This window comes from Gorilla gorilla, chromosome 16 (assembly GCF_029281585.2).
Source record: "Gorilla gorilla gorilla isolate KB3781 chromosome 16, NHGRI_mGorGor1-v2.1_pri, whole genome shotgun sequence".
NCBI lineage: Eukaryota > Metazoa > Chordata > Mammalia > Primates > Hominidae > Gorilla > Gorilla gorilla.
In genome coordinates this window covers 79399246-79425929 of record NC_073240.2, presented here as the reverse complement: position 1 = coordinate 79425929, position 26684 = coordinate 79399246, and the positions used below count along the sequence as shown (strand labels likewise).

The 26684-nt window shown below is 44.4% G+C and overlaps 1 protein-coding gene across 2 annotated transcripts in view; it reads right to left on the bottom strand.

The window, feature by feature from the left end:
• Positions 1–21234, bottom strand: part of HYKK (hydroxylysine kinase) — a 29222-nt gene extending 7988 nt beyond the window's left edge. Inside the window, exons 1-4 of one of the 2 annotated variants that reach the window (XM_019010296.4) lie at positions 20938–21234; positions 15193–15534; positions 13486–13625; positions 1815–1998 (exon numbers count right to left, since the gene is read on the bottom strand). In XM_019010296.4, the coding sequence (XP_018865841.1) occupies positions 1815–1998; positions 13486–13625; positions 15193–15529 (661 nt within the window). In that variant the 5' untranslated portion in view covers positions 15530–15534; positions 20938–21234. The remainder of the gene's footprint in view (positions 1–1814; positions 1999–13485; positions 13626–15192; positions 15535–20937) is intronic. The other variant, XM_055363923.2, reaches the window with a different exon arrangement.
• Positions 21235–26684: the final 5450 nt, after the last annotated feature.

Sequence of the window (26684 nt, the reverse complement as noted above, 5' to 3'; positions counted from 1 at the left end):
TGAGACTCAAGCATGTTCACGGCACCACTGTTCTTAATAGCCCCAAATAAGAAACAAGCCAAGTATCTTTTAAGAGTAGAATAATGTGTCGTATATTAGTGAATACAATATTCTAAAGTTATAAAAGTTAACCAACTCTAGCATATGCAATGACACGAAGAATCTTACAAAAGTAGTATTGACAAAAAAAAGGGAAGACAAGTGAATATATATGGTAGAGAGGCAGAGTAGGAGCAGGGAGACCAGTTATAAGGCTACTGCAATCATCCAGATCATAGGCTCTCCTTTGAAGAAAGAATGGATAGAATTTGACTGGATTTGTGACATGAGAGAAAGCACAAAGTGAAGCCTATGACTGCTAACTTTTTGTCCAGATTAACTAGGTGAATGGTGGATACAACTTTAATGAGATGAAGAAGACTGGGGGAAAAACAGGTTTGAAGGGAAAAAATCAACTCTGTTTTTACGCTACACCTTACACTGTGTTTACACGGAGTAAGGAAACACTGAGAAACACATACTGCCTATCTTAGGCCTTGATAGAAATGCCCTTCAGTTCCTTGCCCTTTTTTTTTTTGGAGATGGATTTCGCTCTGTTGCCCAGGCTGGAGTGCAGTGGCACGACCTAGGCCCACTGCAACCTCCACCTCTAGGGTTCAAGCAATTCTTCTGCCTCAGCCTCTGAGTAGCTGAGATTACAGGCACGCGTCACCATGCCCAGCTAGTTTTTGCATTTTTATTAGAAACGGGGTTTCACCACGTTGGCCAGGCTAGTCTCAAACTCCTGACCTCAAGTGATCCACCCACCTCGGCCTCCCAAAGTGCTGGGATTACAGGCGGGAGCCACCACACCCAGCCAGTTCCTTGCCTTTGACCAGTACTTAATGCTGGATGAAAAGGCTGGTTATATCTAGATATATAGCCTAGACAAACACTTGTCTGTGTACACAGGGAGATAGATATATACTAGAGCAGTAGTTCCCAACCTTTTTGGCATCAGGGACTGGTTTCATGAAAGACAATTTTTCATGGACAGGAGACAGGGGAAGGATGGTTTTGGGATAAAACTGTTTCATCTCAGATCATCAGGCATTAGATTCTCACTTAGATCCCTTGCATGCGCATTTCACAGTAGGGTTTGTGCTCCTATGAGAATCGAATGCTGCTGCTGATTTGACAGGAGGCAGAGCTCAGGCAGTAATGCTTGCTTTCCCTCTGCTCACCTCCTGCTGTGTGGCCCAGTTCCTGGGGTTTGGGGACTCCTGTACTAGAGGGTTCATTGCAGCATAATTTATGTAGCAAAGAAATGGGAAGCAACCTAAAATTCCATTAACAAGAGAATGGACCAAAAAATTATAGTACATGCAAATAAATTATGGTATATTCATACTATGGAATACTATTTAGCAGTTAAAACTAATAAACTAAATTAAAACTACAAATATTCATATGGATCAATCTGCAAAACATGTTGAATAGAAAAGGCAGGTTGCAGAATAATAATACACAGTGTGATACCATTGATATAAAGTTTGAAAAACACAAACCCTACTATAAATAATTTATAAGTCATACATATGTAATGTGCAAATTTAATGGGAAGAAGAGAGGTAGACTCATGTAAAGTTTAGAGGAGGCTTCAAATGTAGCAATTTTGAGGAAAGTAAAAATATTATTATTTAAAAAGCAATAGGAGCAAATATGGCAAAATTTTAAGATTTGATAAAGCTAAATTGTACCTCCATACTTTTCTGATGATATGAAATTTGATAGTTTAAATATCAAGAAAAATACTTAATTGGGAGAATACTCACATTCTCGAAAATGACTTAATTTGGTCATTACTTCCTCCTTGAACAGACGAATGACATGCTCAACAATCTCTCGGTTTCGATTCTGGCCCAGGGCATACAGGTATTTCTCCAGAAGAGGAACATTTTTCAGATTCCAGATGAAGTTCTCCCGATGAAGACTACTTAACTTTGGGTGATGGAATCTCTAAATCAAAAGCGAGATATTCTTAGTCTCTTGACAGAGCAACCACTGCTGAGAGAGGTGGGAGGTGCTGCACATTTTTTTTTTTTTTTTTTTTTTTTGAGACAGAGTCTTACTCTGCCGCCCAGGCTGGAGTGCAGTGGCATGATCTCGACTCACTGCAACCTCCACCTCCTGGGTTCAAGCGATTCTTCTGCCTCAGCCTCCCGAGTAGCTGGGATCACAGGCATATGTCACCATGCCTGGTTAATTTTTTTTTTTTTTTTTGTATTATTAGTAGAGACAGGGTTTCACCATGTTGGCCAGGCTGGTCTCAAACTCCTGACCTCAGGTGATCCACCCACCTGGGCCTCCCAAAGTGCTGGGATTACAGGTGTGAGCCATCTCGCCCGGCCGGTGCTACACATTTTTAATCAACCAGGTCTTGTGAGAACTCACTCACTATCACAAGAGATCTGCTGCTTCAGAAGACTACCTGCTCTAGACTGGCCAGGGAGTCTGTGAGGGAGAGAGCTGGCATTCTCTCATGGTCATTGACTTGCCCCATTTACTTTAACTCACAAAATAGTAAGCCTTCATATCTGTGCAGGATCTCTCAGTTTGGGGAGCACATTCCCAGCTCACTTGATCCTCATAATTATGTAAAGATAGGCATTATTGCCCACAGCTTACAAAAGAAATTGGAGGCAGCTCTAAAGAACTCTGTTCTCACCCATGCCCCTTGTAACCTCTCTGACTTCATCTTCTACTGCCTTTGCTCACCTACTCCAACCACCCTGGCCTCCCTGTTGTTCAAGGAACATGCTAGGCACGTTCCCACCTCACAGCCTTTTGCTTTTGCTGTTTCCCTTTTTGGGGATGCCCTTCACCAGATATCCACATGGTTAGTGCCGTCATTTCTACCAGGTCTTTACTCAAAAAACGCCGCCTCTGTGAGAATGTCCTGACCACTCCATCTAGAATTTCAGCCCTCTCTCTGATATTTTGTACCTGTCGTCTCTGCTTATTTTTTCTTCTTACCACTTATTGCTAACATTTGTCATAGTTCACTTACTTATTTTACTGTCTACTCTCACTAGAATATAAGCTCCATGAGGGATAGGGCTGTTTTTTGTCTGTTTTGTTCACTCCTGTATCCCCACACCTAGAACAGTGCCTGGCACATTGAAGGCACTGCTTGAGCAATATTTGCTGAATTAAAGGATGTTCTTAGAATTAAAAAATTCTGGAATTGGAAGGGCCTTTAGACTTTGACCACTCTATCTAAAGTTGTAAATAATTTTCACTATCATTGCACAAATGGGGAAACAGGTTCATAGAGGGATAACGACTTGTTATTATAAGGCTGAGGGAGGACCTGGATCTTGTGACCCACAGTTGAGAACTCTTTCACAGAGTGAGCGCTGGAAGATGCTTTGATGGTCATCCAGTGAAGTCGATTTCAAACTTTTTTGCACGACTTGCAGTAAGAAATATATTTTACATCATAACCCCAGTATACAGGCACACACATATAAAGAAAAAGTCTCAGTAAACAACACTTAGACCATTACATGTGACATATTCTGGTGTTTTTAAAAATTATATTCTGGCTGGGCGTGGTGGCTCATGCCTGTAATCCCAGCACTTTGGGAGGCCAAGGTGGGTGGATCATTTGAGGTCAGGAGTTTGAGACCAGCCTGGCCAACATGGTGAAACCCCATCTCTACTAAAAATACACAAAATTAGCCAGGCATGGTGGTGGGTGCCTGTAGTCCCAACTACTTGGGAGGCTGAGGCAGGAGAATCGCTTGAACCTGGGAGGTGGAGGTTGCAGTGAGCCAAGATCGCGCCACTGCACTTCAGCCTGGGCGACAGAGTGAGACTCTGTCTCAAAAAATATATATATAAAAAATAAAATTTAAAAATTAGATTTCTTTTAAAAGTTCCTCTAGGCTGGGCATGGTGGCTCACGCCTGTAATCCCAACACTTTGGGAGGTCAAGGTGGGCAGATCACGAGGTCAGGAGATCGAGACCATCCTGGCTAACATGGTGAAACCACATCTCTACTAAAAAATACAAAAAATCAGCTGGGTGCGGTGGCAGGCGCCTGTAGTCCCAGCTACTTGGGAGGCTGAGGCAGGAGAATGGCATGAATCTGGGAGGCAGAGCTTGCAGTGAGCCGAGATCGCGCCACTGCACTCCAGCCTGGGTGACAGAGCGAGACTCCATCTCAAAAATAAATAAATAAATAAAAATAAAAAAAATAAAAGTTCCTCTAAATGGATTTCAGTACTCACTATTATGACCGGGAGTTTGAGAACCTTCCCCTGATAATTCTCTTATCAGTAGCATTTTCTTGCTACATAGTCATGTAGCCTGTTTGAATACTTCTTGATATGTTTTGGATCTGTGTCCCCACCAAATCTCATGTAGAACTGTAATCCCCAATATCAGAGGTGGGGCCTGGTGGGAGGTGATTGGATCATAGGGGTGGTTTCTTATGAATGGTTTAGCACTATCGTTTGGTGCTGTTCTTGTGATAGTGAGTGAGTTCTCATGAGATCTGTTTTTTGTTGTTGTTGTTTGTTTGTTTGTTTTTGAGGCAGAGTCTCTCTCTGTTGCCCAGGCTGGAGTGCAGTGGTGCGATCCTGGCTCACTGCAATCTCTGCCTCCTGGGTTCAAGCGATACTCCTGCCTCAGCCTCCTCAGTAGCTGGGATTACGGGCACCCACCACCAGGCCCAGCTAATTTTTGTGTTTTTAATAGAGACGGGGTTTTACCATGTTGGCCAGGCTGATCCCGAACTCCTGACCTCAAGAAGGCTGCAGAAATTTGCATAAGTAAAAAGGAGCCAAGCGCTAATAGCCAAGACAATGGGAAAAAGTTCTTGAAGTCATTTCAGAGACTTGTGGCAGCCCCTACCATCACAGGCCTGGAGGGTTAGGAGGACAGGATGGTTTTGTGGGCCAGGCCCAGGGCCCTGCTGCCCTACACAGCCTTGGGATATTGCTCCCCACGTCCCAGTTGTGCCAGCTCAAGCCATGGATCAAAGGGGTATGGTACAGGTACAGCTTGGACCACTGCTTCGGAAAGCGCAAGCTAGAAGCCTTGGTGGCTTCCAAGTGGTGTTAAGCATGTGGGTGCACAGAGTGTAAAAGTTGAGGCTTGGGAACCTCTGCCTGGATTTCAGAGGATGTATGGAAAAGCCTGGATGTTCAGGCAGAAACCTGCTGCAGGGGTGGAGCCCTCATGGAGAAACTCTACTAGGGCAGTGTGGAGAAATGTGGGCTTGGAGCCCCCACACAGAGTCCCCACTGGGGTACTGCCTAGTGAAGCTATGAGAAGAGGGCCACCATCCTCTAGACCCCAGAATGGTAGATCCACTAGCAGTTTGCACCCTGCCCCTGGAAAAGCCACAGGCACTCAACACCAGCCCTTGAGAGCAGCCACAGGGGCTGAACCTTGCAAAGCAACAGGGGTGGGGCTACCCCAGGCTTGGGAGCCCACCCCTTGCATCAGTCTGCCTTGGATGTGGGACATGGAGTCAAAGGAGATTATTTTGGAGCTTTAAGATTTAATGACTGCCCTGCTGGGTTTTGGACTTGCATGAGGCCTGTAGTCCCTTCTTTTGGCTGATTTCTCCCTTTTGGAATAGGAGTGTTTACCCAATGTCTATACTCCCATTGTATCTTAGAAGTAAACACCTTGTTTTTGATGTTATAGGCTCATAGGCAGAAGGGTACTTGTCTTGTCTCAGGTGAGACTTTGGACTGTGGACTTTTGAGTTAATGCTGGAATGAGTTAAAATTTTGGGGGACTGTTGAGAAAGGATGATTGTATTTTGCATTGCAAGAAGGACATGACATTTGGGAGGACAGGGGCAGAATAATATGGATTGGCTCTGTGTCCTCACCAAATCTCATGCCAAACTGTAATCCCCAGTATTGGAGGTGGGGCCTGGTAGGAGGTGATTGGATCATGGGGGTGGTTTCTCATGAATGGTTTAGCACCATCCTCTTGAGGCTGCTCTCATGACAGTGAGTGTGTTCTCATGAAATCTGTTGTTTAAAGGTATGCAGCACCCCCGGCTTGCTCTCTCTTGCTCCTGCCCCTGCCATTTAAGACACCTGCTCCCACTTTGCCTTCCGCCATGATTAGAAGCTTCCTGAGGCCTCCTCAGAAGCAGAAGCCACTATGCTTCCTGTACAGCCTGCAGAAGCATGAGCCAATTAAACCCATTTTCTTTATAGATTACCCAGTCTCAGGTATTTCTTTATAGCAATTTGAGAATGGACTAACACACTTCCCATGGTAGGTACTTTTTACCCTTATTGAGATGGCTTTGTGTTCTTCCTTTTGTGCAGTTAAAATCTGCCTCTGCCTCTCTAATAGTATCCATGCCACTGGTTCCAACTATGACCTCTGGGCCCATCTGGAATAGGATTAGTCCTCCAGATTTTTGAGGATAGTACTCCTGCTCCCTCGGAGTCCTTTCCCTCTCTCTCTCTTTTTTCTTTTTTTTTTCTGAGACAGAGTCTCACTCTGTTGCCCAGGCTGGAGTCCAGTTGCACAATCTCAGCTCACTGCAACCTTTGCCACCAAGGTTCAACTGATTCTAATGCCTCAGCCTCCCAAGTAGCTGAAATTACAGGCGTGTGTCACCATGTCCGGTTAATTTTTTAGTATTTTTAGTACAGACAGGGTTTTATCATGTTGGCCAGGCTGGTCTGGAACTCCTGGCCTTAACTGATTCACCTACCTCAGCCTCCCAAAGTGCTGAGATTACAGGCGTGAGCCACCGCACCCAGCTTTGGAGTTTTCCCTTTTTTTTTTTTTTTTTTTTTTTTGAGACGGAGTCTCACTCTGTCACCCAGGCTGGAGAACAATGGCGCGATCTCAGTTCACTGCAACCTCCATCTCCCAGGCTCAAACGATTCTCCTGCCTCAGCCTCCACAATAGATGGGATTACAGGCACACACCACCACACCCAGCTAATTAAAAAAATTTTTTTTTAGTAGAGACAGGGTTTCACCATGTTGGCCAGGCTGGTCTCGAACCGGAGTCTTCTCTTTTGTATATTTAACATCCTGTGTGTTAAATGCCAATGCAGATCACAAAAACACTGCAGAGTAAGCACTGAAAAAACACTGTTAGGAGCTATTACTTTTGGAGTGTGGGATTGTGGAGGAATGGAGATGATGGTGGAGAGAAAAAATCTTCATTTCATACCTTTCAGTACTGTTTGAAATTTTAACTGTGCATATTTATTAGTTTTATTTTTAAAGAAAGTAAAATAGCTGGGCGTCATGGCTCATGTCTATAATACCAACTAGTTGGGAGGCTGTGGTGAGAGGATCGCTTGAGCTCAGACTACCCTGGGCAACATAGTGAGATCTCACCTCATTACAAAAAAAAAAAAAAAAAGAAGAAGAAAGGAAGTGAAATATAATATTCTAGTTGGGTTTCCAGTGGAGTGACAGTCTACTCGGGGAAGGCTCTGAGTCAGCTTCTGAAATGATGGCACGATTGACCCACGCAGCCACAGAACTTCTCAGCTCTAGTATGGGGTACTGGGAAGAATCCTGGGGTTCACTCAGACAGATCTAGGTTTCAACTGGCTCTACCACTTAATATCCCAGATTTTAGTTTCCTTAGATAGCAAAATCAAGCTATCAATTACCAGCTTTACAATCAATTGTGGATTCACTAAGACATGAAATGAAAACTTCATACATATAGGTGCTCAATACATGTTTGTTAAAATCAGTGTTGTCCTTGATCTGCCTGACTTCTCTGGCTTTTCTATCCACTTGACTCCTTGCTACGCCAACCTGAATTCTTGATAATTTAATCAGTACTCTCTATTAGCCTATCTTAGCCCTCCTCTTGTTATTAGGTTGGTGCAAAAGTAATTGCAGTGTTGCAATTAAAAGTAATGGCAAACCCGCAATTACTTTTGCACCAATCGAATAACTCCCTCATTCTCCACCCCATACCCCAGCTCCCATTTCCCATGCATCTTGTGTCCTCTAGTACAAAGCTTTGACCACAATCATACTCATAAGCCTGTCCTATACTTTCTTCTTTCTTATAATTAATTAAATCTCCTGAGATTGACTTCCAGCCCATCTGAGGACCAAATGGCAACCAAATTCCAGTACTAGTTGGTCCCTTCACTTGTTAACTCCTCAGTTCTGGCCCCTACAATCCCCAGAACTCCTGCCTACTTTGGATCCCGCAGGCCTACCTGACCAACTGCTGGAAGCTTCAATGGCCCAACCATGTCCCCAGCAGAGTAACCACAGCCTCGGCCATGCCTACATGACTAAAATACCACACTTGTGTATTATCTTTCATAGACTCTACATTCTTAGTACTTATAGAAAAACTAAGAACTCAGCTCCTACAAAGGCATGGGGTGAGACTGGGTGAGGGGATGAGCAATAGGAATAATGCATGATAAAATGCATGTAATGCCAAATGAAGAATGCTTGGTTCCCTCTAGAGCTCCCTCGTCCTCTGTAAGACAACTTAAAGTTGCACAGCAGAGCAGCAGATGCCTAAATGCATAGCAGAATTGACTCACTGTCAGCAATGATGTGGTGCTATTTCCCTCTAAAACTGTATTGCTTTTTCAGAATATAGCAGGAAAAGTTGCAAGTTCAGTGGCCATAGCCATACGAATGAAGCCCACAGATAGGGCAGAAGGAAAGGTTACTGGTAAAGGAAAAGTATTATGTAACAGACAGTCATTTAAACCTCAATAGTAGGTTTAAGTCTGAGGAAGGTAGACAGACTTTATTGAGCACTACAATCAGTTCAAAGGTTTTTGTTTTTGTTTTTGTTTTTTTTGAGACGTTGTCTCACTCTTTCACCCAGGCTGGAGTGCAGTGGTGCGGTCTCGCCTCACTGCAACCTCCGCCTCCTGGGTTCAAGTGATTCTCTTTGCCTCAGCCTCCCAAGTAGCTGGGACTACAGGCACCTGCCACCAAGCCCAGATAATTTTTGTATTTTTAGTAGAGATGGGGTTTCATTATGTTGGCCAGGCTGGTCTGAAACTCCTGACCCCAAGTGATCTACCTACCTTGGCCTCTCAAAGCGCTGGGATTATAGGAGTGAGCCACTGTGCCCGGCCCAGTTCAAAGGTTTTTCTAAACAAAATTAATATGTGAAGAAGATTTCCTAAAAATATATTAATTAGAAAGGGCTATTTAAATCCAACTTATATTATTGTGAACACATGAACATTTTAACAAAAGTCCACAAATGAATTTGCTCAAACTTAACTGAAAACTATTTTGACGGAAATGTTTAATATGTTTACCACCCAAACCCTTGCAGAAGCTCAATAAATATTTGTTGAATAAACGGATAGAATGCAATATAAAATGGTGATTATTATAAGTATAGAAAAAGGTCTGTGGGTTTATAAACATATGCTGAGCACCAAGTATGCCCCTGGGGCTGTGGAATAGCGTGGTGCATGGAATAAATGGTTCAGAGAATGTCATCTCTGGATGATGGAATTAGTGGTAACTTAATTTTTCTTTGTATTTTTATCTGGTTTTCTTTAAATAATGGATCACGGAAGGATTTTTAATCAGAAAAAAAGGTTACAATATTTCTATTTGAGGATCTAAGGATAAATGAATACTATTTACACTGCAACAGGGGTTTCAGTTTTTTTTTTTTTTTTTTTTAGACAGAGTCTTGCTCTGTCTTGTCCAGGCTGGAGTGCAGTGGTGCAATCTCGGCTCACTGCAGCCTCTGCCTCCTGGGTTCAAGTGATTCTCCTGTCTCAGCCTCCCCAGTAGCTGGGATTATAGGCACCCGCCACCACACCTGGCTAATTTTTGTATTTTTAGTAGATGGGGTTTCACCATGTTGGCCAGCTAGTCTCTAACTCCTGACCTCAGGTGATCCACTGCCTCGGCCTCCCAAAGTGCTGGGATTATAGGCGTAAGCTACTGCGCCCGGCCTGGTCTTCAGTTTTTGGCCAATAGGGGTATAACGGGGGGCTTACCCTCCTGCCAGAAAAAGCAAAAACAGTGGACAAAATAGGTTAAACACTGGTTTTCAAGTTATTAGACATTAGGCAATGAAAAACAGTGATCCCTGAGAGAATGAAAACAAACAAGGGGCCCAGGTGTGGTGGCTCACACCTATAATCCCAGCACTTTGGGAAGCCGAGGTGGGTGGATCATTTGAGGTCAGGAGTTCAAGACCAGCCTGGCCAACATAGTGAAACCCTGTCTCTACTACAAATACCAAAAAATTAGCCGGGCGGTGGTGGCAGCTACTCAGGAGGCTGAGGCAGGAGAATCCCTTGAGCCTGGGAGGCGGAGGTTGCGGTGAGCTGAGATCATGCCACTGCACTCTAGTCTGGGTGACACAGTGAGACCCTGTCTCAAAAAAAAAAAAAAAATAAAACACACAAGGGCAGTTTGCCCCAGCTCACTGCCTTGACAGAGGATGCAGTGCAGAGAGGGAAGACCCAGGCGGAGCCCAGAGGACTCTCTGAGTTGAGGAGGTAGAGTTGAGAGCCTGGGGAGACCAAAGTAGTTTGAGTTTGCAGGACAGATTATCAGGGATGGGAGAGCTGCAGAGAGAAAGCACTCCAGGGATCTGCATTATGTCCCCCTTGAGAAATTAGCAGATGGGTGTATGACCCATGTGTAAATGTGAGGAAACTACTCAAAACTGGGGAAAGAGCCACCTGAAAAGATTAGAGGGAAAAGTACATGGCACGCACAGGGCCAGGAAGAGTGCCTGTTCCTACCACCCACACTGGAAAACCTCACAGCTCACAGGACACTGAAGGATTTTGATCAGTAGTAAATTGGTCCTTGGTCCCATCTATCAAGTAGTAAAAGCATGACCCAAAAGGATCAAACTGCTTCCAAGTAACTTCAGTATATCCACTCAAGGAATCCCAGTGAACGACAAGCATAACAAACATAAGGAAAACTATACAAGTCACGCCTTAATCAAACTGCTCTAAACTGGAGATAAAGAGAATTTTTTTTCTTTTTTTTTTAAGATGGAGTCTTGCTCTGTCACCCAGATTGGAGTGCAGTGGTGCAATCTTGGTTCACTGCAACCTCCACCTCCTGGGTTCAAGCAATTCTCCTGCCTCAGTCTCCAAAGCAGCTGGGATTATAGGCGTGCACCACCATGCCCAGCTAATTTTTGTATTTTTAGTAGAGACAGGGTTTTGCCATGTGGGCCAGGCTAGCTGGTCTTGAACTCCTGACCTCAAGTGATCCGCCTGCCTCAGCCTCCCAAAGTGCTGGGATTACAGGTGTGAGCCACCCTGCCTGGCCTCAAGAGAAAGTCTTAAAAGCAGCCACACACATACAAAAGACACATTACATTCAGAGGGACAATCTGATGGCAGATTTCCTGTCAGAAATAATGCAAGCAATGAGCCCGGGAGGCAGAGGTCACAGCATTGCACTCCAGCCTGGGCAACAGACAGAAACTCTGTCTCAAAAAAAAAAAAAAAAAAAAAAAGAAAGAAAGAAAGAAAGAAAAGAAAAGAACTGATGCAAGCAAGAAGTGGAGCAATGTCTTTCTTTCTTTCTTTTTTCTTTTTTTTTGAGACAAGGTCTTGCTCTGTCACCCAGGCTGGAGTGCAGTGGTGCGATAACTCACTGCAGCCTCAACCTCCTGGGCTCAGGTGATCCTCCCACCTCAGCCTCCCAAGTAGCTGGGACTACAAACATGCACCACCACGCCAGGATAATTTTTTGTATTTTTAGTAGAGACAGGGTTTCACCATGTTGCCTAGGCTGGTCCCAAACTCCTGGCCTCAAGTGAGCCTCCTGCTTTGGCCTCCCAAAATGCAGGGATTACAGGCTTGAGTCACCGCACCTGGCCTAAACCTCTTTTCTGTATAAATTACCTAGTCTCAGGTATTTCTTTATAGCAGTGCGAGAATGGCCTAATACAAAGACCAATCCCCTGGCTAGGCATGGGGTAGCTCATGCCTGTCATCCCAGCACTTTGGGAGGCAGAGGCGGGAAGACTGCTTGAGCTCAGGAGTTTGAGACCAGCCTGGGCAACATGGCGAAACCCCATCTCTACAAAAAATACAAAAATAAATTAGATGGGTGTGGTGGCACACTCCTGTAGTCCGAGCTACCCAGGAGGCTGAGGTGGGAGGATTACTTGAGCCTGGGAAGTCGAGGCTGCATTAAGCTGTGACTGTACCACTGCACTCCAGCCTAGGAGACAGAGTGAGACCCTGTCTCAAAAAAAAAAAAAAAAAAAAGACCAACCCTTCTCTTCTTCCTCCTCCTCAGCCCACTCAAAATGAGGATGACAATGAAGACCTTTATGATGATCCATTTCCACTTAATAAATAGTAAATATATTTCCTTTGTCCTGTGATTTTTTTTAAATAACATAAAAGGTACTCAGTCAATATTGAATAAATGAAGATGTTTTATGGGTGGGTCTAAAAGGTACCTGTCATACATTATATTGTTTCTATAGGGCAAAAACATCCTTAACATACATTATTAATCCATTTGCAACCTAGCTATTGCTTTATATGGGGCTCCAGTTGATTATACTGTGACTGGATGAAATCTTCAGGTTTCTATTTGTGAATATTGACTGTTTTCAGTGAGCAGCATGAAGAATATCATGAATTTCTAAAAATTTAGGTAATCTTTCCAACACAACAGTAAGATTTATTTATTTTTTAATTTTAAAAAAATTTTTGGGCTGGCCGCAGTGGCTCACGCCTGTAATCCCAGCACTTTGGCAGGCAGAGGCAGGTGGATCACGAGGTCAGGAGATCGAGACCATCCTGGCTAACACGGTGAAACCTCGTCTCTACTAAAAATACAAAAAATTAGCCGGGCCTGGTGGTGGGCGCCTGTAGTCCCAGCTACTTGGGAGGCTGAGGCAGAAGAATGGCGTGAATCTGGGAGGCAGAGCTTGCAGTGAGCCGAGATCGTGCCACTGCACTCCAGCCTGGATGACAGAGTGAGACTGTCTCAAAAAAAAAAAAAAAAATTTTTTTTGGAGACAGTGTCACTCTGTCACCCAGACTGGAGTATAGTGGTGTGATCTCGGCTCACTGCAACCTCCACCTCCTGGCTCAAGCGATTCTCCTGCCTCAGTCTCCCAAGTAGCTGAGACTACAGGCACACGCCACCATGACCTAAATTTTTGTATTTTTTAGAAGAGATGGGGTTTCACTACGTTGGCCAGGCTGGTCTCAAATTCCTGGTCTCAAGTTAGATTCCTCTGCCTCAGCCTCCCAAAGCGCTGGGATTACAGGCGTGGGCCACCACACCTGGCCTACACCAGTAAGAGTTAGGTAGAAGTTAGCCTTACTGTCATAAAATGTATGCACTCTAGGACTCCATTCCCTTCATAACATACCTTAGGTAGCACCATACATAAAAAGAGAATCTGATCCATACTTTATTTTAAAAATAAAATAACAAGCAAACAAACATCGCTTAGAATAAAATAAAGCCCCAAATCTTACCTGCAGTGTCTTATCCAATTTGGCAGCTAGTTTTCCAATTTCATACAATAGCTGGGGGCTGATGGGAAGCTCAGCGATGGGTCTTCCTGGGAGGTAAGTCAGCAGCCTCACCAAGTAGCTTTTGATTTCAGAGCCACTATCTAAATGGATGGAATAAAATATCCTTTGACTAAATTATATATATATATATATATATATAGAGAGAGAGAGAGAGAGAGAGAGACAGAGAGAGAGAGAGAGAGGGGTATTTAGATATAACAGAATTAGAAGCTATTCTGCCTCTGCAAGTATTACTGAAAAGAACAGAAATTACAGAACAACAACAAAAATGTGCTAACCTAAAACAGCTCGGCAGGATTCTATGAAGCAGAGTTGAGTGGATGAAGCAAGAAGGTAGAATATACAAACCTTAACAACATTGGAACTGGCCATTTACATACCAATAAAATTATAGCCCTAACTCTGCTGGCCTTAGCTCTACACAGAAATTACTTACTGTGGTAAATGAAAGCAAAAACACATACTCTTTCATAAGTTCACAATTGAGGGGAGTGAGGTACAAATAAATGACTTCCAGAATCAGGCTTCTTGTGGGACAGCCTGTGTTTGCAACACAGGACAATAACTGTGTCTCAGGGACCACAATGGGCCTCAAGTATTTGGAGCAATGCAAATTAAGAAAGAATGGTGAACAATTAAGAGAGAAAAAGACAATCAAGATTTCGAACCTTTAAAAAAATTTCAAGAAATTGGTTTTAGCCTGCTGCTTAAAGAGCTGAATTAGGTCCATTCTCAGCATTTTAGTATTTAGAGGTGAAAAGGGCTGTCTCACAGATGAGGACTGGCGGCCTTAGGGATTTAAGTGGTCTATGTGTCCAAGGTCACATATACAGTAATGACAAAGCTAAAATCTAATTCCTGATTTCCTGATTTCCAGTATTATATTCTTTCTACTATACCACAACACCAGAATTTATAGCTTCTCTAAATAATAAAAATGTTTTATTATTTTTCTGGTTAAAAAAAAAACAAAAAAACAGGCCAGGCATGGTGACTCATGCCTGTAATCCCAGCACTTTGGGAAGCCAATGAAGGCAGATCACTTGAGGCCAGGAGTTCAAGACCAGCCTGGGCAACATGGCGAAACCCTGCCTCTACAAAACACTACAAAATTAGCTGGGCGTGGTGATGCATGCCTGTAGTCCCAGCTACTCAGCAGGCTGAAGTGGGAGGATCAACTGAGCCCAGGAGGTCAAGGCGGCAGTGAGCTGTGACTGCGCCACTGTACTCCAGTCTGGGTGATAGAGTGAGACCCCTGTCTCAAAAAACAAACAAACAAATAAAAAATCCCAAAACCACCAACAAAACAAACAAAAAATATGAAACAAACAAAAAATATTCCCCTGATTTCCACAAGTCCCCTTAGTTACTATCTGTCAGGGCCTTTCTAAACAGAAAACTTATACCACATTGGGCTCTAACCACTACTCAATCAGAGGACCAGTCACCACTTTGATGACGCTGTAGCTTCTCCCAGCACCGAAAACATAACCACCTCTAAGGGTGTACTATTGAGGTTGCTAAAAAAATAATAACAACCACATCTACACTTGGAATTATGAACCTGCTCTTCATAGTTCTACTTGTGGCCAAAATGCAGTGATGTGTCTGGATAGGTAATGGATCGGCGAGTTGGTCATCTCTTACCTACAGACACGAGAGAAGCTGTGTTGTCTCCTTTAGTGTGACACACAGAGGCTGTTGGAAATCCAGCGGCTTTCAGAAACATGATGATGTGATTCTGCACTTCAATCAGGTCTGGATTTTTGCTAGCCTTGGTGTTGCTTATTTTGAGGACATATTCAGTTGGGCCATCTTTGGTTTTTGAAACGTAGACATGAAAGTTTTGGTCATCATAGCTAGGAAGTGGCCGGACCTTGGAAACTTTCAACCCAAACACTGACTCCACTAACGCAGAGGCTTGTTCCTCACTGAAAGTGGGTTTGCTAAGAGCCTCTGACTGCTGATCATTTCCACTTGACATTATGTCTAGGGGAGCAAAAAGCAACAAACAGAAAGGGGACACAGGATGAATATATTTATTTAAGTGATTTTTCTCAAGACAGACCAGTAATGTTTCTGTTGATTCTGTACTTCTTTTGATTGTTAAGTTTTACTCATAAAGTTAAAAAAAAATCAAATCAGTGAATAAGATCAAGAAGTAGATGTTTTGGCAACTGCATACAAATTCTTATAGGACAAATTATTTTTAAACTTACCTCCCAAACACAGACTAAGAAAGCACCTTGGTATCACTTCATCCAATCCCTCCTCCTCCCCCATTAATTTTATAGGGGAAATTTTGGTCCTGAGAGGTTAAGTGACTTGCCCAAAGTTACATATTCAGTCACAATAAGAATTCAGCTCTGGGGCTGGACGTGGTGGCTCAAGCCTGTAATCCCAGCACTTTGGGAGGCTGAGGCAGGCAGATCACCTGAGGTCAGGAGTTCGAGACCAGCCTGGCCAACATGGTGAAACCCTGTCTCTACTAATAATACAAAAATTGGCTGGGCGTGGTGGTGGGCGCCTGTAATCCCAACTACTCGGGAGGCTGAGGCAGGAGAATCACTTGAACACGGGAGGTCGAGGCTGCAGTGAGCCAAGATCGCACCACTACACTCCAGCCTGGGCAACAGGGCGAGACTCCATCTCAAAAAAAAAAAAAGAAAAAGAAAAAAAAAAGAAAAAGAAGAAAAAAAGAATTCAGCTCTCCAGACTTCTAATCCATGATTATGTCCTTTTGACTATATTCCTACCGTCTTAGGTTAAACAATAAATTCAAATACAGTGATCTTTTATAGTAACAGTTTGGTTAAATTATAAGGATCATCATCTAATTTATTACACATATTTCAAATGTAGACTGATGAGCTAAGTATTGTGTGAGTCACTGGAGGAGATAAGGCCAGAGAACCAAAGAAAACCCTGTATTAACTATACATATTAACCTGAAATGACTGAATCAGCACTGAAGTGACTGAGTTTACCTTAAATTGTAAAGAATATGTTTTCCACTGCTGAGAGGAATAGGGGCTTAAAATTAAAATTAAGGTCAATTACAAAAAATAAAGTTACATTTGAGTTTGTGACCTGTGAAATTAATATCTGCCAAAACAGTGACAGAAGCTGAGAGGGAGAGAAATTACTACAGCCTAAGGGAAGACATTCTTGAGAAGATAGATTTGAATTTTTACCTTTAAAGATAGAGATGGGGGGTCTCACTTTGTTGCCCAGGTTGGTCTCAAACTCCCGGTCTCAAGCGATCCTCCCACTTACGCCTCCCAAAGTGCTGGGATTACAGGTGTGAGCCACTGGACCTGGCCTGAATTGATTTTTTTTTTTTTTTTGAGACAGGGTCTTGCTCTGTCGCCCAGGCTGGAGTGCAATAGCGTGACTACAACTCACTGCAGCCTCAACCACCAGGCTCAATGATCCTGAACCTCAGCCTCCTAGGTGGCTGGGACTACAGAAGCCACCATATCAGGCTAATTTTTTGTATTTTTTGCAGAGACAGGCTTTCACCATGTTGGCCAGGCTGGTCTTGAATTTCTGGGCTTAAGTGATCTGCCCGCCTCTGTTTTGTAATCCCAAAGTGCTGGGATTACAGGCATGAGCCACCATGCTGGGCCTTGAATTTTTAAGTATGATTTGGATACATGGGCGGGGGAGGAGACTTTCTTTCACTTGGTAATTCCACCCTCTGCTGCCCACACCTGGTATATTTTCTGAGCATCCAGCTACATATGAAAGACAATGTAGGTCTTCTGAACATGCTTCAGGTACCAAATATTTGAGGTTGTTAGAATCTCATGCTGTTTTCCCAAAATAGTTTTATTCTAATCCTTCTTTCATACTAAGTTGTAAATAATTGATAACATCGTGAGGGTGAGCTGCATTTTAGGGTATGTTTTGATTGCTGTTCAGGGGATACAGTATTATATAAAAATAATCTTATGGGCTGGGCACAATGGCTCATACCTGTAATCCCAGCCAGCACTTTGGGAAGCCAAGGTGGGAGAACACTCAAGGCTAGGAGTTCGAGACTAGTCTGGGCAACATAATGAGACCCCCTTCTCTATTTAAAAAAAAAAAAAAAAAAGAATCTCATGAAGAGTTAGCTTTTGTGGAAAGTGGAAGATGTATTGCTTCTCACGGAAGGGGCATGAGAGAACTTTCTGAGAGGCAAGTGTTCTACATCTTGATTAGGCTTTGGTGACATGGCTTACATTTGTCAAAACTTAACTTAAAACCTAAGTAAACTAGTAAGATCTGTGAATATCACTGAATGTAAAATTTACCTCTAAAAAAGAAAGAGCGCTTCTGAGAAATTGGCTAGGACAGAGGAGGTGGATCTTAGGACTTTCTTGGAACTCTAAAAATAAGACCATATGCCTGTTAATGCCTAATTTATTTGGCTGTATCATAGCAAAAACCCACCTAACTCCAGTGAGGGAAAGGGGATAACATTCAGGGAGATATACCAGAAATCTCCTATATGACCCCCTCCCTGCCTCAGTCCTAAGACTATAACCTGATAACTCAAGTTAAAATAAGGGTAGGTAAAGATAGTGGTTCACGCCTGTAATCCCACCACTTTGGGAGGCTGAGGTGGGTGGATCACCTGAGGTCAGGAGTTTGAGACCAGCCTGGCCAACATGGCGAAACCCCATCTCTACTAAAAATACAAAAAAAAAAAAAAAATTAGCCGGGCATGGTGGCCAGCGCCTATAATCCCAGCTACTCAGGAGGCTGAGCCAGGAGAATCACTGGAACCCAGAGGGGTGGAGGTTGCAGTGAGATGAGACTGCGTCACTTCACTCCAACCTGGGCGAAAGAGCAAAACTCCATCAAAAAGAAAGAAAAGAAAAGAAAGGAAAAGAAAGAAAAAAGAAAAGAAAGAAAACAGAGAAGAGAGAGCAAGAGAAAGAAGAAAGAAAGAAAAGAAAGGAGAGAGAGAGAAAGAAAGAAAAGAAAGAAAGAAAGAAAAAAAGAGAAGAGAAAATAAGGGAGAGGTAACCCTCAAACGCTAACCAGCCCCTAGCCCCTGCCATGGCCTTCCCTGATCCTCCTACCCAAAGTGATTGCTCCAGCCTCTTAACTTGCATAGCTTGTGCCACTGATCGGTTTCTATCACCTGTTACTGCAAGTTAACGCCTTCTTGACAATCATGTTTCCTGTTTACTTTCTAACCAGGCATTTGCTTTCAGAAGCAAGTTAAGCCGTTCAGATTTTGTTCACTGAAGATACTGTGACAAAGCCTAAATGGAGTTTCAAAACAATCTTTGCACTTGAAACGTCTGGGAACCAACATATCCTGTCACACTGTATTTAGGCTTAAAACTTTACAAGGAATTTTAACATTCCTTCTGGAGATATGTAAACTGGTATAAGGTAAGTATTCAAAATGCAATATGGACTGAAGCATTAACTCCAAGATGAAATCCTGGAGTCATTTTCAACTCGCAAAGCGTTAAAGATGTCAGAACAATTCTGAATTTGAAATGAATGATAAGTTCTTAAAGTTGTAAGGAACCTTAGAGGCAACTGGTGAAGGCCAATCTCCTTTCTATTCCAGATGTTCCCATACAATCTTTGACTTGTTGAGCTCCTCTTAGGAGAGCCCTGTTTTCCATAGCCATGTAAAGCAAGGTTGTTAGCTCTGGCCATCCAAATAGACTGATGTAATAAAAGGTTGTGCTGGGAGAAATAGGACATATTTTAGTCCCAGTTCTGCTACCTAACCTCTGAAACTCTGGACCAGTCATGTCTCCTCTAAAACAGAGTTGGATTAGATTATTACTAAAAGTCTCCTCTAGCTCTAGTATTCCATGCCTCTAAAGTTCTTTCTTTTAAGTTTGCCTTTTTTCTTTATATAAGCGCTCCATATCATAGAACTAATGGCACAGATCAAGTCAACTCTTGAGAGTAAATAAAAACAAAGAAAAAAATATGTTTATCAGACATGTCTGTCTTAACCAAATGTCTCCTTTGTATGGAGGGGAATTTTTTTTTTTTTTTTTTTGAGACAAGGTCTCTGTCACCCAGTCTGGAGTACAGTGGCACAATCACTGCTTACTGCAGCTTCCAACTCCTGGGCTCAAGGGATCCTCCCACCTGAGCTTCCCAAATAGCTAGGACTGCAGGCAGGTGCCACCATGCCTGACTTTTTTTTTTTTTTTTTTTGGAGAGAGAGGGTCCCACTGTGTTGCCCAGGCTGGTCTCGAACTTCTGGGCTCAAGCAATCCTCCTACCTTGGTCTCCCAAAGTGCTGGGATTACAGGTGCAAGCCATCATGGCTGTCTTTTTGATTTTATTATTTTTATTTTTTTAGAGACAGTGTCTCGCTATGTTGCCCACTCACACATTTTTAAAAATTATTAACTTTTTTTCCTACTTCATTCAAAGGGAGAGGAGGAATTCAGGTACTATAGGTTGTTGGTCTATATATCCGGCCAACAGTATTTAGCTCCTGAAAAAGCCCGCAGGAAGCAAGTGTGATTTCCAACTCCAAGATCTGCGTCAGAATCTCACCACCTTTGTCCTGCAGCCGGGAGGGGGCTGGAACTTAAGCTCTGTACTTTGTGCAAAGTATACCAGACAAGAAACAGGAGTCATTCTTGATTCTTTCCTGTCCCTCACTACCAACGTGTAACAAAGTCTAGTAAATTCTACCTTAGCATGTCTTCCAACTCTACCTTTCTTCTCCTACATTCCCTTTTGCTGCGTCCTTCCAAGGGATTATACCCAGTCAATCTCTGTATTCTCAGCCCCTAGGCTAGTCCCTTATTTAATATTAAATGGTGAACCAAGGGTGACCTTCATTCCACAGACTCACGGGGCAGCTCACCCCCAAGGGGATCATGAAACAGAAAGGTGGGGAATCTAGCATCTGCAGTTTTTCAAAGACAACAATGCATTACTAGGTGCTTTTAAGGGTCTTCCTGGTGGGTGAAGGGGAAAAAGTGGTGGGTGAGCGGGCTGCAGAGGGGTTGCTGAACCAAGAGGCAGGAAAAGAGAGGAGGAGGGCGCATGAGTAAGTGAGGTTCAGCGGAGCTCAGAGACTGCTCCCAGTAGACACCTGCCAGGCGCCGGCACAGCCCTCGGCCAGCGACCCCACACAGACCCGGGAGGGCTGGCCTCGACAGCTTCTCGGGTGCCACGCTTTCATTCTGGGGGCCCAGCTCAGCCCTCCTAGGTTACAGGTGAGGTCCGGGAAGAAGGGTGACTTGCCCATCACGCACGCAGCGAGCTGAGGATAGCGCGGGCTGGAGGAGCCTGAGGCATAGGACTCCCGGCTCCACACTTGCAGCGAGCCTCCCTGCCCTCGGGGGCGACCCCGACTCCCGCAGCGGGGACGCGGGGCTCGTCTCTGCTTCCCCCTCCTTGGCTTACCGGCAGCGACCCGACGTCCTGGGGTGGATCCCGCTTTCCCGCAGCCAGGTAGCGCGGCCTCGGCCCAGCACTGGCGCTAGGAGGTAGAGCAGGGGCCGCAGCGCCCGCGCCCCTCCTCCAAGCCCCGCGAGTCCTGACTTCTGATTGGCTCCTCCCGGTCCCTCGCCGCCCAGTCAGCGCAGATACTGGAAGGCGGGGCGCGGCCGGGAACCAGGATTTTTTTCCCGGCCCCGCCTAGGAGGCTGCGAACAGAAATTCAGAGATTCGGCTTCTGTTGACTTTCTGCAACTCCGCCCAGCCTTCTCACAGTGAGTATCCCAGTCAGAATCCGGCTACCTTTTCATGAACCGGACTCCTTATTCCTGATTGGCTCTCCGGGTTGCCGCCCCACCCCGAGTGGGCAGGCTTTCGGCTCTTGAGTGGCACCTCCGAGTTCCGCAGGGTCCACGTTGTCGTGGCGGTAACACTGACAATTCCTCACCCGCATCCACGTTTTTGTTTCCTAGCCTTCATTCCTTCTGTTGGAGGCACGTATCCTGGAAGTGATACGCTTAGAAAGCGTGGCCCCAGAGAGACTCGCAATCCCAGCCCCAGGAACTGTAAGGGTCCTGATTGGAAGGCCTGAGTAAGGCCTGGCTGCGTTCCGCAGGAGGATGCTGGAATGTTAGAACCCGAACAGTTTAGGCAGGGCGCAGATGGCTCAAGCCTGTAATCCCAGAAATTTGGGAGACCGAGGCGGGAGGATCACCTGAGGTCAGGAGTTCGAGACCAGCCTGGCCAACATGGTGAAACCCCTCTCTACTAAAAATACAAAAATTAGACTCAGGGGGTATGCCTGCAGCTGCAGAAAGATGTATGGGAACAGACACACAACTCTCCCTCCGAGATAAGCACAACAAAGAGACACAGAAGCAGTCCAAGCCTCTGATAAACTCTCCCACTCCGAATCCTTAAAAACTTACTTAGTCTGTAAGAGAGTGTGCCTCTGACCTAACTTGGCCAGACGCCCCTCTCAGGTTTGTTTTCTCTAAAATAAACCTCTTATGACCACCAAGCCACTTTTCGTGTTTCTTTCCTCTTTCTTTAATTCTTACACCGAGTAGCTGGGATTACAGGGGCCCACCACCACGCCTTTATCTAGGTAGTGGAATCAGTGGGCTCTCTTTCTGCAGGAAAGTCCGCGGAGACCCCATGATTTTCAGAAAGCTGCACGAGATTCATGGAGTAACAGCCAGGTTAGTTGGATGGTCTTAATTGCTAAGGGCATGAGGCGCTGATAAACAGCTTGATGCCCTTCTCCAGCCAAGCAGGACTTCTCCGATAAGTCAGAGCCCTCTATCTACTGTAGGCTACTGGAAGAGAGTCCTGGGTACTGGTCCACTCATGCCTGCAAATTGGTCTCTTATTTTGTTTTTGCCAATGCACATCCACCCTTTGTTTTCTGTCAGGATATAACACACTCGGATTATCTATAGTCACCCTGATTAACTTGGATGATTCCCAAACCCCTATCAACCACCTACTGAGGGAAGCTTCTTCCCCTGCTTTAGATATGGTTCTTACCTGCTTCACTTCTAATCTCCAAAAGGCAGGGCTGTTTTTCACAACCCCAGGGGAACATAATTAATATCTCATTCCTTTAGATTGTCAAAGAGTGATTTTGACTTGGATTTTTCTGTAACCAGAATTGGAATCCTATTGGCTCCCTTAGGCCCCTCTGCATGCTTTTTGCCTTGAGTGGCTTCTGAGTTATTTCCACCTGTCATTATTCCAGCTCTATTGGTCTTTCTCTACTTCTCTTGGGATGAGGGAATGGGAATTAAGATTGAATCTGGAAATTGTGAGAATTGGGAGGCAGGGCTATTGGATCCACAACTGCCCTCTTTGGTATGTGCGTTTCCACTCCCTGAATTCTTCTGAAATATAGTATTTGGTAGGGTCTGGTGGCTCACGCCTGTAATCCGAGCATTTGGGGAGGCCGATGGAGGTGGCTTACTTGAGTTCAGGAGTTTGAGACCCGCCTGGATAACATGGTGAAACCCCATCTCTACTAAAAAGACAAAAATTAGCCGTGCGTGGTGGCTAGCGCCAGTAATCCCAGCTCCTAGGAGGCTGAGGTAGGAGAATCGCTTGAACCTGGGAGGTGGAGTTTGCAGTGAGCCGAGATCGTACCACTGCACTCCAGCCTGCATGACAGAGCAATACTCTGTCTCAAAAAAGAAAAAAAAATGTACTTTGTAAATTGCCTTTTTCACTTTAAGTGACCATTTCCTTGTTTTAAAGAATATCCTCGGCCGGGCGCGGTGGCTCACGCCTGTAATCCCAGCACTTTGGGAGGCCGAGGCGGGCGGATCACAAGGTCAGGAGATCGAGACCATCCTGGCTAACACGGTGAAACCCCGTCTGTACTAAAAATACAAAAAAAATTAGCCGGGCATGGTGGCGGGCACCTATAGAACCAGCTACTCGGGAGGCTGAAGCAGAATGGTGTGAACCCAGGAGGCGGAGCTTACAGTGAGCCGAGATCGCGCCATTGCACTCCATCCTGGGCGATGGAGCGAGACTCCGTCTCAAAAAAAAAAAAAAAATAATAATAATAATATCCTCATACATAAATCTTTCATGCACTTTATGTGTTTAAAACTGCTCAGCATCATATTACTAGGCATAAGAGAATAAACACTTTTAAGGCCTTTTTATTTTTTGAGACAGGGTCTCACTCTGTCACTCAGGAGTGCAGTGGCGTGATCTCAGCCCACTGCAACCTCCGCCTCCCGGGGCAAGGGATCCACCCACCTCAGCCTCCCGAGTAGCTGGGACTACAGGTGCGCATCACCACGTCCGGCTAATTTTTTGTAGAGACGGGTTTCGCCATGTTTCCCAGGCTGGTCTTGAACTCCTGGGTTAAGCAATCCTCCCACCTCAGCCTGGCAAAGTGTTGGGATTAGGGGCGTGAACCACTGCACCCGGTCTAAGCCTCTTAACACATGTTGTCAAATCATGTTTTCCTCTCAATAATGCCAACATTGGATTTTAAACATTTACAACATTTACAACATTTTAAAAAGTTCCACCAATGTAAGACAAGATGCGTTGTCATTTTTTTTTTTTTTTTTGAGACGGAGTCTTGCTCTGTCGCCCAGCCTGGAGTACAACGGTGTGGTCTCAGCTCACTGCAACCACCGCCTCCTGGGTTCAAGCGATTCTCCCGCCTCAGCCTCCCGAGTAGCTGGGACTACAGGCACATGCCACCATACCCAGCTAATTTTTGTATTTTTAGTAGACACGGGGTTTCACTATGTTGGCCAGGCTGGTCTCGAACTGACCTCGTGATCCGCCCGCCTTGGCATCCCAAAGTGCTGGGATTACAGGCGTGAGCCACCGTGTCCGGCCAGATATGTCATTTTAAGCGGGGCATTGTGTTGCATGTCTATAGTCCCAGCTACTCCAGGACGCTTGGGCAGGAAAAGTGCTTGAGCTCAGGAGTTCGAGGTCAGCCTGGGCCACATAGTGAGACCCGTTTCTAGGGGGGAAAAAATGTCATGTCATTGTATTAACGTTTCTTCAGTTGGCTACTGGAGCACTTTTAAGTAGTGGCTCTCAAACATAGCTCAGTGGCTGGTCATGGTGGCTCATGCCTGTAATCCCAGCAGTCTGGGAGGCTGAGGTGGGAGGACTGATTGAGGCCAGGCGTTCAAGACCAGCCTGGGCAACACAGTGAGACCCCCACCTCTATTTTTATAATTTTTTTAAAAAAGAGCTCAGCGATTAAAAAAAAAAAAAACTGGAGTGAAACAAAATGAACAATTTGCAGTGAGATTATGGACATGATTTTACATTATAAAACAATGTCTCATAAAACAATATCCCAGCAGTTTTATGATACTTCCTTTATATATTACAAGTTGTTTAAAATGCTCAAAATTGGCTTTAGTCTCCACAGTGGGCTACAGCTAAAGCAGCACTTAGAGGAAAATTTAAATATTTACATTTACATTGGAGGAAAAGTGTTACAAAGCTGGGGGAAAGGAGGAAATTAAATAAGTAACAGAAAGGAAATACTTCAGAGCAGAAACCAATAAAACAAAACAAACCAGGCACGGTGGCTCATGCCTGTAATCCCAGCACTTTGGGAGGCCCCGGTGGGCGGATCACAAGGTCAGGAGTTTGAGACCACCCTGGCCAACATGGTGAAACCCCGTCTCTACTAAAAATACAAAACAAATTAGCCGGACATGGTGGCGCATGCCTGTAATCCCAGCTACTCGGGAGGCTGAGGCAGGAGAATCGCTTGAACCCAGGAGGTGGAGGTTGCAGTGAGCTGAGATCGCACCATTGCACTCCAGCCTGGGCAACAGAGCCAGATTCCGTCTCAAAAAAAAAAAAAAAAAAATCCAAAACCAAAACCAAACAAAAAACCAGAAAACAATGGAGAAAATAATGTAAAAAAATTGGCTCTTTAAAAAATTAACTCAATTTCTAACCCTTTAGAAAGACTAATCAAGGAAAAAAAACACAAATTACCAATATTGGTAATAAAAAGGGACCCTGCCACAGATCATATAGATATTGATAGGGAAATACTGAAAAAAATGCTTAAAATTCAGTGCTAACACCACATAAACACAAAATTCACAGTGACAACACACTTATTTAAAAGACAGGGTCTTGCTGTCACCCAGGCTGGAGTGCAGTGGCATAAATCATAGCTCACTGCAGCCTCAACCTAGGCTCAAGTGATCCTCCTGCCTCAGCCTCCCAAGTAGCTGGGACTACAGGTGCACACCACCACACCAAGCTAATTATTATTATTTTTTAAGAAACAGGGTCTTGCTATGTTGCCCAGGGTGGGGTCAAATTCCTGACTTCAAGTGATCCTCCTGCCTCCTGCCTTGGCCTCCCAAAGTGTGAACCACCTCGCCTGGCCACACTTGTCATTATACCAGCAAATTTCGTGAGAATTACATATGCATCTGCTTTTGCAATAAATGCATTTTTCAAGTATAGAACACAGGTTTACAACATACATCAAATCAAAATGGTAAATCTGAAGCTACTTTGTAATTAAAAAGCAACATTAGCATCAAGTGAAAACTGTAAACCAACTAAATGCTACACTGATGAAGCTCTTAAGTTTCCTCCTAGACTGCATATTCAAACTATCAGCTTGTGCCTATGTTGGTATTAGCCTTTAGGTAATGCACCCTTCTTAGAATACTAAATTGGAATCCTTAGAAAATTCTAATAAAGTGCCAATTACGGTTTATGATTACTGAATTCTAAGAAATAAACCTTACTCTTTTAGATTGCTAATAATAGTGGGAAGAAAGGATATGTCTTTTTGGATGAGTGTCCCCACCCAAATCTCATGTCAGATTGTAATCCCCAGTGTTGGAGGTGGGGCCTGGTGGGAGGTGACTGGATTATGGGGGTGGTTTCTTATGGTTTAACACCATCCCCCTTGGTGTTGTCCCAATAGTGAGTTCTCCTGAGATCTAGTTGTTTAAAAGTGTGTGGCACCTCCCCTGTCTCTCTGTTCCTCCTGCTCTGGCCACGTGAAGTGCTTGCTCCCACTTAATCTTCCACCTTGATTGTAAGTTTCCTGAGGCCTCCCCAGAAGCCAAGCAGATACCAGCATCATGCTTCCTGTACATCCTGCAGAACCATGAGCCAATTAAACCTCTTTTTAAAATAAATTACCCAGTCTCAGGCATTTCTTTATACCAATGCGAGAACAAACAAATACA